This window comes from Marmota marmota, unplaced genomic scaffold (assembly GCF_001458135.2).
Source record: "Marmota marmota marmota unplaced genomic scaffold, marMar, whole genome shotgun sequence".
NCBI classification, from domain to species: domain Eukaryota; kingdom Metazoa; phylum Chordata; class Mammalia; order Rodentia; family Sciuridae; genus Marmota; species Marmota marmota.
In genome coordinates, this window is record NW_025999853.1 from 24,530,573 (window position 1) to 24,543,504 (window position 12,932).

Below are 12,932 nucleotides of genomic sequence, written 5' to 3' on the forward strand. Positions count from 1 at the left end.
ATATATATATATATATATAATGCTTCAAAGAAAAATTAAACCTTTAAAATAGAGGCTTTGAGTAATACTGAGAGGATTAAAGGGTCTTTTAGAAACTGTTAGTCAAATTAGTTCATGAACCAGTGACATCATCCCTCAATGACATTGAAAACATGCAGAATCCTTTGGTCTGTTAATCACAAGATCCATCATATCAGAATCAACATTTCACAAATTCTCAGGTGATCTATATACATTATGGCTTGCCAGGCCTTGCTCTAAGAAGTAAAGTAGAGTTAATCTTCATTTTATCTAAATTGGTAAGAGTTCCAAAGAAGGAACAGAGAATTGGCAGGAGGTAAAGGAGAAAGAGCTCATACATCTTTTATTTCCTTAGTGCTCTTCTCACTGAACAGACTAGAGATCTACAATAAAGGGGTAGAGCATTATTGTTTCTCTAATTTCAATTTTACTTTTAAAATTAGTACATTTTAGGCATTTAGTATATTTTAAGTTTTCACTATTACCTAACTCGAGTAGATATTTATAATGAAAACTACTTAAATAAGATAATTACTAAAGTCATCATATTGGAAACCTCAAAACAATGTCTTGGGGAAAGTACATGAAGAATCATTCCAGAGATAGCATAGCCCAAGGAAAACAATAAAGAACAAGCAATTGGGAATTCTATATGTAGCTCTATAGAACTGATAGATCTGGTAATACATTGCCTAGGAAATAGAAATACTTCAAAATATATGTTCTAGTTCTTGTTAATTGTATTGTTTTTTTTCATGGTTCAGCTGTACTTCTGAAACTTCCCTATTTCATCAATCTATCAGAGATTACCCCAAAATCTTATTTGCAGAAATTTTCAAGATCTATAATAATGTATTTATCTATGCATTTGTTTAAGCTCCATAGTGTAACATTAGATTTGTTGTTCTTGTCTCTTGAGTAAACCAGTAAATATTAATCAATCATATTGAACAGTTAAATAAATAAATATTGGCCGAGGAAATGAATAAGATAATGTACTAATACAAATGTTCATTTTGCTAGTATCTATTGATACAAAAATTTAAATGAGTATATTTGACTTTCAGGGTTTAACTAAATTATGTGTATTTTATTCATAAATCCTTTTAGTATTGCACTGTTTAAAATATTCTTTCCTGTTTTTCTACACATTCCCAAGTTTCTGTCTTAATCTTGGTTGTAACTATGATCTCCATAACCACTAAAAATATGTAGCATTTGGTGAGAATTGTTTTTAAGTTTGAAGCAGATATATACCACATTTATAAAGCACAAAACAAAATAATTGTGTTTCTGTATAGGAATTCTAGAGTCTTCTATCAAATAAATTTTTTCACAGCAGTGGTCTCATATAGAGAAATTCATTACATTCACCACTAGGTGGTGTGGTAGCCCATATGGAAAGCAAATGCCTGAGTATCAAATTTCCTACCCTAATTCCAACTCTTAAATTTGTAAATACTTCCTTACATCCTTAATAATTGCTATAGGGCTCTTGTATGTAAGCTTAAAGATATTGAAAAATGTAAATCAAAGCTCTGTAGAGTTCTTAGGGAAGCAATGCCCTGAAGATGATGAAATTTAAAAAATAAATCCCCTCCCACATGGGGAAATATTTCATTACTAACTTAAGTCTATTAAGAGACAGTTTCTTATATACAAAATTTAATTCTATTAAAATGTAAAGCTCCACTTTTGAGAATTGGGTTAAATATTAAAAAGCATTATGAAATTAGAAATACCTGCTGTAGAGTATTCCAACGGCCATACTGAAGAATTTCTAATGTGCTCAGAGGAGGCATCGTACTAGCTAGGCATTTCAAAGGTCTCTTTCTTTTAACAATTTTTTTCTGCTGATTTTGACTGAAAATTTCAAACCAAGGTTTAAATGATTTTAGCCAAGCTAGTCTCTTCTCCTCAATAGAAGATAAAAGTGTTGACTCTAATTTAGAGGTTATGATCCTTTCACATTCAGCCCTGTTTTCATGGCACTCCTCTGGAATTTCATTAATCTCAGATATAAGAGAGTTTTCTTTGTTAGCAATCCAGGAGCTTTTTGTATTACAGCCACTAAAATCTTCATGAAGAGCAAGTCTATCCAAAAAGTAATCTTGCTTATTTATTTTGCCTTCTCTATTTACCATGGCATCAGTGGTGTTAAAGAACATAATGTCACTATTTAGAGTATTGTCTTTTGAGTTTTCTTCAGCTTCTTTGGATTTTAAGTTAATTTCTTTTTCTTGTAGTATTGGATAGTCCTCCATAGTTTCAGCATTTTCTAATTTTAATGGTAGTAGTTTTTGCTTTATTGAAATAATGGAAGTATTCTCTTCATATAATCCATTCCCTTGTGATATCTCTTCTTTTTCTACTTTTTGTATCATTTTCTGTTCATTAAATTCTATTATTTTCTGTGCTTCATTGTTCTTCACATCATTCATTTCTTCATTACATTCTAATATTATTATTTGGACTTTTTCCCCCTCATTTTCCTTTATGGCATATTCCACCTGTTCCTGGTTTTGTGTTTGTGTCTTTAATTCTTGCTGAAACTGTTCAATCATATTTTCTTTTAGAGCTAAGATTTCTAATTCAGTTCTTTTGTACATATCTTCATATTTTATTTCTTGCTTAATCATTTTTTCAGAACACTGTTTTTTTGCTAGGCTTTCATTTGTTTCTTCTATTTTTAATTCTGCCAAAATGGCTTGGTTTGATTTCAATTGTTCTTGTATTGGTTCTTTCAAGACAAACTGACTACCTATATTTTCACTCTTATTCAATTTCTTAACTACCCAAAGAGGAACATTTTCCTGCTTCTTTGAATTTTCATACACTAATTCTTTGGCTATCTCACTCTTATTCTTTGACTTATCTTCAATAGTTAAATGTTTGGCATTATGTTCTCCCTTCTTCAATGTGGTATTTATTATAAGCTGTTGGCTTGCAGCTTCTATTAATTTAAATTTTTCCTTGTTTTGTAGTTCTTCTCTTTCTCGTCTCAGGATGTTCTTTTTTTCTTCATATACTTTTTCTCTCCTTTTTCTTTCCTCTTGCTTCTGTTTTTTTACCTCTTCTTCTATCCTTTGTTCTTCCTCTAATTTTTTCCTATTTTCTTCCTCTTTCTGTTGTATATTTGCTTCCTTTTCTTTCAACTCTTTTGCTTTCCTTTGTTTTCTTTCTATTCGGTCTCTAATTATGGGGCTATATTTTTGGTAGATTATGAATGCCTTATATTTAGCTTGAATTTTTACAGCTGCATTATGCTGCAGTTCTAACAAACGCATCTTTTCTTTTTCTTGTAGATCCTTGAACCTTGTTCTTTCCTCTTCCATTTGTACATGCAAATTTCTCATAAATTCCTAAAATAAGGTAGGATAGTAATAACATAAACAAAATGTGTTATTTTATTCAAATATCATTTAAAATTGTAGATTAAAAATAAATATAAAAACTGAAATCATAATGAAATTGCGATAACATTCACTTAAAGCGATTAAAGTAATTTATTTTAAATGGTATTAATTTTTAAATATTTAAAAGACTGTCACATGGGTAAGTTGGTACTCTAAAATTATGAGAATAATAAACCATCTAAATTATAAAGATACTAAGCCACCTGGGTATAAATTGAGGGATTCTTTGAGATAGAAAGCATATGAAATCAGAATGACACAGGAAAAGAAAGAAAGAAAGAAAGAAAGAAAGAAAGAAAGAAAGAAAGAAAGAAAGAAAGAAAGAAAGAAAGAAGGAAGGAAGGAAGGAAGGAAGGAAGGAAGGAAGGAAGGAAGGAAGGAAGGAAGGAGGGAGGGAGGGAGAAACCACAAGCCAAAATTTATGTATGTGAAAAGGAATTCAAACATTCTGTGATGGGCAATCTGATAAAGGACATGGAGAGCTAGTACTGAACTACAGAGCATGAAATTCTCCTATGAGCCTTAGGATACCAAGAAGGTGAAGTAGCCCATGTGTGTAAGCAATATTAAGAAACAGTCTATTCACATATTTCATTCCTTCTCAGCTCTCAAGAAAGTTGATATATACATAAAATGAGATAATTTGAAGCTAGGTAAGAAAATACCATTATCACTAGAATCTTAAAACAAAAACAAAAGGATCAAAACATTCAGCAAATATTTAAGGGAAACTAACATAAGGATGTGAGATAATGCATTTAATAATGCATTATTATTATTAAATGTGTTATTATTAAAAGAAGTATCAATTTCTGAGCAAAGAGAACTATTACACGAGACTAAACCTTAAATGTAGATGACTTTTCAGAAAAATATTTTTAAAAAACCTTACATAAACATAAAATACAAGTGTTCAAATAAAAAATATGACTAACTCAAACCGAATGGCTGAAAGTAAAATGGCAGAATGTCTGATTACCTAAAGAAAAATTTCAAAAGTAAATATTTTCAACAAAGACGTGAAATATATGGCAGATAGGGGGAGGGATAAGGAATTGACCAAAAGTAGCTTCAGAATAATAAGGCAGTGAGAAAAGAAAAATGAAGGGAAGAAAATAGTAGAAAAACATATATTTTAAAATAAAATGCCATAGTACAAAGAGCTGAGTTTATTTAACTCTCACACACAACCTATTTTGATATGTGGTAGCAATATTTCAGAACCCAAAATAAGAGTTTCATGGAAAAAGAGCTCCACGAAAGCAAATACCATGTTCTTTATTATTCACAATTATATTGCAAACACTTAGAGAAGTGTCTGACATACAACAGAAAACTATCACATATATGCAGATGAATTTATAAAGTGAAAATCCTAAAAGCTTCAAAAGAATGTAAGGACTAACCATAAAATTTACAACTGGCAAAAATAAATAAATACACAAGGAGCTACATCTTTAAATTACTGAAAATAAACAGCAATGAATATGAATTATATAACCAAATAAACTAATTATTCAGTTTTGCAAGCTAAATCAATACATTTTTAACTACAAAGACTACGCAAATTAACCATTCAAAAATATTTTCTTGACAACTATTTAGCATATACTCCAGGAAAAGTAAAAAGAGTTACACTGATTAGGAGAAGACTCAGGATTAAAAAAATACTAAAAAAAAAAGAAAGAAAGAAAAAGTCATTAACATTTAACACTTGAATTTTCTGTTCCATTGTCTTCTCCCTTCTATCATTTTGTTTTCAAATTCTACTGTTTTATTATTTTTTATCTGTTTTTAGGTAATGTGTTTTTCTTTTCCTCTAAGATGTTCCTAAGACTATTTTTTCCTGTGTCTTGAATTTCAGTAGCTGCACTATTAAATTCCCAGTGAAATTTTCTTTGTGCCTATCTTATTTATAAATCATTAGTCATCTCTGAATGTTCAGATTGATTTTTTAAGGTATTTGAACTCTTTTCAGACATTATATCCTTACCCATTGTTTCTGCTCCATTCTCTCCATGCTCTTCTTTCAAGATTATCAGACAATTTTTATAACTTTTCACTATGCATTATATGCTTCTTATGCTCTTTGTTTTTCCCATTTTTTGTTCTCTTTGTACATTAATTTGAATGTTTTCTATTGAATTCTCTTCACTTTGATCAATACTCACATTTGCTATGTCCAATATACTGTCAAACACATCCCATGAATTTTTAATTTTTATATTGAATTTTTAAACTCTACAGCGTATACTTGATATCTGTTTATACATTTTAATTCTCTAAAATATTACACATCACCTTCTAACTTTTTTGTTAGTGATGATAGTTACAGTTATTTTAGTGGCTCCACTAAATCCAGTATTTGGATTATATACAAGTGGGCTACTATTCTCTTTTTTTCTTGGCATTCATATGAATCTATCTTTTCACATGCCTAATAAATTTTTAGTTCAACAAAGGAAATAATCAATAATGTAAAGAGAGTGCCCACAGAGTAGGATACCATCTTTACCACATACACACCAAATAGAGCAGAAATCTCCAGGATAGATAAGAACTCAAAAAACTTCAGACCAAAAAAATAAATAACCCTATCACAAATGGGCTAAGAAACTGAACAGATACTCAGAAGTAATTAGTGAAATGCAATCAAAACTAATCTTAGATTTCATCTCACTTCTGTCAGAATGATAATTATCAAGAAAACAAGCAATAATAAGTGTTGGTGAAGATATGGAAAAAAAGGTACACTCCTATATTGCTGGTAGCACTGCAAATTAGTGCAACAACTATGGAAAGCAGTATGGAGATCCCTTAGAAAACTTGGAATGGAACCACCATTTGACCTAACTATCCCACTCTTCAGTCTATACTCAAAGGACTTAAATCAGCATACTACAGTGACACAGCCACAACAATGTTCGTAGCAGCTCAATTCACAATAGCTAAACTGTGGAACCAACCTCGATACCTTCAACAGATGGATAAGGAAACTAAGGTACATATACACAATGGAATACTACACAGTATTCAAAAAATAAAATTATGGCATTTACAGGTAAATGGATGGAGTTAGAGAATATCATGCTAAGCAAAGTAAGCCAAACCCAAAAAAACAAAGGCAGAATGTTCTCTCTGATAAGTGGATGCTGATGCATAATGGGGAGAGAGGAGAGAATGGAGGAACTTTGGGCAAAGGAGAGGGAGGAAAAGAGGGGGCATGGGAGCAGCAAAGATGGTGGAAGGGGAAAAACATCATTAACATAGGTACATGTATGACTGCACATATGGTGCAACACTACATCATGTACAACCAGAGAAATGAAAAGTTGTGCTCTATTTGTGTACAATGAATCAAAATGTGCCCTCATGTATAACTAATTAGAACAAACTAAAAAAAATATCTACAGTAGAATGTAGTTTTTCAGAAGTGTATAAATACTAAATAGATTTGAAAGAAATACAAACAAAAGTAATAATATTTAGCTGGATAACATGATCACAGGAAACTTTATCTACTTAATATATATGATTACTTAAAATAATTTTATATAAAAACTGAAGTGAATAAAAACTAAAATTAATACATTTATTATCATCAGAATCATCTTAAATTCAAATGTATTATTTAACAATTAATTGTGTTCAACAAACAGTAACTCTTCTTAACCATCTTTAAACATAATGAAATCCTTGTAATAGTATCTTTCCTTAAATCCTAAATGAAATTTTAGAATTGCAGTTTTATAAAGACACATTAATTGAACTAGTTATTTATTATTTGCAGAACATTCCATTTCAAGGAGAACTTCTGAGGATTTTTTTAATTGATTTTATTTTTTAAATACATGACAGCGAAATGCATTACAATTCTTATTACACACATAGAGCACAATTTTTCATATCTCTGGTTGTATATAAAGTATGTTCACACCAATTCATGTCTTTATACATGTACTTTGGATAATGATGTCCATCACATTCCACCATCATTGCTAATCCCCTGCCCTCTCTCTTCCCCTCCCACTCCTCTGCCCTATCTAGAGTTTGTCTATTCCTCCCATGCTCCCCCTCCCTACCCCTCTATGAGTCAGTCAACTTATATCAGAGAAAACATTTGGCATTTGTTTTTTTGGGGGGGATTGGCTAACTTTACTTAGCATTATCTTATCCAACTCCATACATTTACCTGCAAATGCTATGATTTTCTTCTCTTTTCTGAGGATTTTTTAATGCTGCAATAAATTCTATATCAGCTAGGCAATATTATTTTAAAAAGGCAATTTCAAGCATAATAATTTATTTCAAATGGAGAAAGAGTAATGTACTGATTAAAAACAAAAAATAAATACCTCATGCTGTTTAAATTTTTCTTTCCACATTTTCTCTTCTTCATGGAGCTCCTCATTCATCTTGTCCTGTTCTTGCTGAAAATATGATAATAATAAAGTGTTATTTTACTCACATACATATCTAAGAATATTATATTCATGATATATGATTCTCACAATTTATATTTGTACATAGTGATTAAAGATGACAACGCATCAAAAAGTCCTGGTTTAAAAACTTTCAATTCAAATCCAGTGTGAAATTAAAGCATCAGATAAATGATACCTAGGGTCCTATTTTTAGGACATAAATATGTTTACAACCTAGGAAAGCTGTTTTAGTTATCTGAACATGTTGCTCATATAATGAAATATGTTGGCTAGAAATACTGTTTGGTACTGCAAAACTTATAAATAACAAGATTGCAAACTGACTTTTACATTATAATTTTTTTCTCTATACAGCATACCATTTAATTCACATGATAAATCAGTAAGTAATGGTTTTCCTTCAATACATTTTTATTAGGACATATTTATTTAAGACTCTTCAGAATAAAATAAAATCAATATAAAACAGAACCCTTCATCAAAAACTCAGCTTCTAGTATGGGAACAGTGCCACAGTTTACACATTACCCCACTTAGCAGAATGAGTTTATCATAAGAGAAGAACTATAAAGGGTCACAGTAGGAATGGTTGTTGTAATTACTGATGGTGAAAAGTTTTATGCAGGATATTATACTTGAAATGACTCGGTTTTCAAGAGGTGGAGTAGATATTTTCAGAATCTACTAAGGATTTCAAATAAAGAAAATGAATAAAGCTGTATTTTCAGAAAAATATTAAGTTTATTTCAAATAGGATTTGGGGAATAACAAGGGGAATACTAAGATCAGTGTGGAAAGTAAGATGTCTGTGTGAGAATCACTGAGAGCCTTCTGTAGATACAGTGGCAGGAGTGAGAATAGAAGTGAAAACTATGTTAATGTGGGGCTGGGGTTGTGGCTCAGTGGTAGACCAAATTGCCTAGCATGTGTGAGGCACTGGGTTCAATTCTCAACACCACATATAAATAAATAAATAAAATAAAGATCCATCAACAACTGATAAAAATATTTTAACAACATGTTAATGTGAAATTGTTAAAAACCACCAACTGAATAGATACAAAGGAAGGGGGGAATTTTCTTTGAACCTATCTTATTCAACATGTGGTGCCTTTTGATGACATATAAGTGGGGAAATAAATTTTAAAAAATAGCCTTTTGACAGTACTGTGTATAAGACCAAAACACTTACAAAGTATAGTATACATTCTAGGCTAAACACTCAGAAAGGTTGAGCTACTTTAAAATATCAGAAATATGTATTTAAGAGAAGATGGATGAAACAACTATTAGAAGGAAGAAAGTAATAAAAAGAGAGGTAAGGGTAAAAAATTATATTCATTTTCTCTCTCTCTCTCTCTCTCTCTCTCTCTCTCTCTCTCTCCATTCCTGCCCCTCCTCTCTTTTGGTTCATTAGCTTGGACTAATAACTGCTTTGCTTACTGAATATAAGAGAACCAGAGGAGGAACACAATTAAGAAAAAAAAGATAATGAATTCAGTTTTAGACATAAAAAGTGTAAGAGTTACATAGTATACTTTATTTTGTTATAAAAATAGATTTGGTTCTGAACAGGCATAGCTATGGATGAGGTTACCAAAAAAGTGTATGGATTAATAAGACAAAAAAGGCAGAGGGTGGAATCCTTGATAGTATCATTTACAAGGACAGCAAGAGAAAGAGAAGTGTAATATTGGCCATATTCTATTATCATATAGTATGCATATATGAACATGCAACAATGAATCCTACTATTATATACAAATATAATGGCTCTGTAAAATATGAAAAAACCAAAAGAAAGAATAATAAGTCTGAAACAGACATGGAGGAGGAAATAATAAACATGTAAGAAGGGAATAAAGACAGAGTGACTCCCATATGAATCAAGAGGAAAGAAAATGGTCCAAAATCAAACTTTTGCAGGCATAAAATGCTTCAGAGGCCTATAAGAACCAATAAAAAGCCTCATAATATAGTGTTTAGAGATCATGGATTTTCTTTTTGAAGAGCCATTTTTTTGTTCAGTGGGGTAACCATGCAAGAACCCTAGCAGATTTAATACCATATCACGGATGAGATCAGGAATATAATGAAAATAATTATTTTTTAAGAAGCTTGTCTATAAGTAAATCTAAAGAGCATCTAACATGAGACAAAACAAAGGTTACTACATGATTTTCTTTTCTTCTTAGGATGGGAGAAAACTGAACCTGTTGATAAAGAATAAGAAAGGAGGAAGGGCCGGGGTTGTGGCTCAATGGTAGAGTGCTTGCCTAGCAGGCATGAGGACTGAATTCCATCCCCAGGGCCACATAAAAATAAACAAATAAATAAGGCATTGTGTCCATTTAAAAAAATGAGTAAGGAGGAAGCTTATAGAGGTGTTTAAGTGTATAGAAAACAAGCAAGGGTAAGTTGAAAATGGCAGACTCTAAAGCTAAGGAGAAAAGATAACCTTTGACAGAAAGAAGAAAGATTCTTACTGGGAGGAAACAAGGCAAAAAAAAAAAAAAAGGATAAGCAAAGATGTTGAGGCTAACCAGAAACCAGATGTTGGATTAGATAAAAGAAGCAGTCTATGATTGATGCAAAAAATATAACGTGATTATTTGTAAACAACGAGAGAGGAAGAGTAGGATGGAACCACTAAGATTTATGACAACCATTTAGGGTAAGAAAAGCTCACAAAAAGTAGAGAAAAGAAATACTGGGAAGGTAGTAAATTATGTATTTGGAATACAGCATAAAATTGTGGAACAGTATAATTGGAAAAATTTTATGTTCTAAGGCATAATAAAGTACAAACTCGGTAATTCATTCAATCTACTCATCACATTTTTCTTAAATAATAATTTTATAATAAATGCTGATTAGCTTCAAAGAGTGTATTACAATTCTAATTTTTTTAGTAACATGGATTGAATTCAGGGGCACTAGACCACTAAGCTACATCTCCAGACCTATTTTGTATTTTATTTAGAGACAAGGTCTCACTGAGTTGCTTAGCACCTGGCTTTTGCTGAGGCTGTCTTTGAACTCATGATCCTTCTGCCTTAGCCTCCAGAGCTGGTGGGATTACAGGCAAGCACCACCACACCTGGCAAGTTACAATTCTTTCATAGTGGGGATTTCTTTGGTATCATCTAAGCACACAGGTGAATACTTTGCCCTTGAAGAAGTCAGTAAATTTTTATTATCATGCAAATAAAAACAACAACTTCACTAAGTAGAATTAAAAAATCAGATGTTTTCTAAATCTGAAAGTACCACTAACACTCAATTTCATTTATGTATTGCAGCACAAGCTAGAAAACACTCCTCTCATAAGCTACGTTATATTCAAATCTTTTCTGGAATTTTAAAAGAAGTTTCTAGTTTTAGAAATGACTATGTTATTGAGGTTTGTGCAAAGGAAAATATAACTACAGAAAAGTTATACATAACTATTAGAAAAGGTTCCACAACATTTTTTAAATTTTTTTTTAGATGTTGATGAACTTTTATTTTATTAATTTATTTATATGTGGTGCTGAGAATTGAACCCAGTGCCTCACACTTGCTAGGCAAGTGCTCTATACTGACCCACAAGCCAGCCTTAAGGTTCTACAATATTATAAAACTTTTTCTACAAAATTATGAGAGATTTTAGTTTATTTATTTTCTATATAATCATGAAATAAAATGTACTCAACATGGAGGATTAGAATACTCTGAGTTGCCGAAATAATCACATGCAAATGTTCTCTATATGTAACAGTCAAAATCACCAAGTTCTGGATAATACATCTATCAACTTTGGTAATGAAAGACAAGACATGGTCTTGCTTGTTACCTAGACAATCTAAGACCTTTATGACCTACATGTAGGATTCTAAAATCCTCAGTTTCTCAATATGCCACTATGAAGACTTGACTATGGATATCAGACAGTTTGGACACACAAAACAGAAATAAAAACAAGTTCAAAACTCTGTGCACTTCAACGAATTAGCTCAGTTATCAGGACATAGAATATCTCCTAAATGGTTGAACTACTTCTACCAAATATGTCATATTACATATTCTACATAATATATCACATGCTAGATCACATAGCAAAGGCACTGTTTAATCAATAAAGCTGCTATCTTTTCCTAAATTTATAATGTTATGGAAAAAAGCAAGTTTATATTATAAATTTCAGAATATATAGCATGATCTTTGAAACTTAATATACTCCAGGGCTCCTAAGATACAAAGAAGTATATGAAATTCCTGTGCAGTCTAATCAAGTAGCCCATATTAAATATCATTAATTCACAGTAAATTGCTTCCATTACCAGGAGCAATTAAAATCCACAGAATAAATTTCAATCCACACTGTAATACAAACAGCAATATTCTTCATAGGTAGCTGCATTTAAAAAATAGGTACATGACTTTTAAAATACATGAAAAAATCAGAACCAAAATGTACCTTCTGTATATTCTCTAATTTTTTCTTTTCAACCTCAAATTGTTTCATCCAGCAATGTCTCTTTTCTTCTTCCTCTTGAAATTGCTTTTCTTCTTTATCCCTCTGAGCTTTGAGAATTTCTTTATCTTTATCTTCTAGTTCTTTCTGTTTGTCTTGCCAGGCTTCAAAAGACTGTCTACATCTTTCTTCAACTTCAAAATATCCAAAATTTATATCAGCATCATCTGCATTCATAAAGAATAATAACAGTATTATTCTTAAAATCAAATATGTACAACGTGAATCAATTTAACATATAAAAGTAAATTTGGCTGGGTGCTGTGGTACATGTCTATAATCCCAGCAAACACAGTAAGCTGAGTCAGGAGAATCATAAATTCGAGGTCAGCCTCAGCAACTTAGTGAGGCCCTAAGCAACTTAGCATGACACTGTCTCCAAAAATAAAAGTGCTGGAGAGGTGGCACAGTGATTAATTGCCTTTGGGTTCAATCCCTGGTACCTCACCGCCCCCCCCAAAAAAAACAATAAAAAACCCATAATTTTAGATAATTAACATAAATATATTAAAAAAGAAAAGTGATAATATGCAA

The 12,932-nt window shown here is 31.3% G+C and overlaps 1 protein-coding gene across 8 annotated transcripts in view; it reads right to left on the reverse strand.

Annotated features, from left to right (window-relative positions):
- Positions 1-12,932, reverse strand: part of LOC107139799 (ALX homeobox protein 1) — a 219,733-nt gene that overhangs the window by 195,242 nt on the left and 11,559 nt on the right. For 7 of the 8 annotated variants that reach the window (XM_048804423.1, XM_048804414.1, XM_048804427.1 and 4 more), the window contains exons 6-8: positions 12,342-12,565; positions 7,793-7,867; positions 1,764-3,383 (exon numbers count right to left, since the gene is read on the reverse strand). In XM_048804423.1, the coding sequence (XP_048660380.1) occupies positions 1,764-3,383; positions 7,793-7,867; positions 12,342-12,565 (1,919 nt within the window). The remainder of the gene's footprint in view (positions 1-1,763; positions 3,384-7,792; positions 7,868-12,341; positions 12,566-12,932) is intronic. The other variant, XM_048804445.1, reaches the window with a different exon arrangement.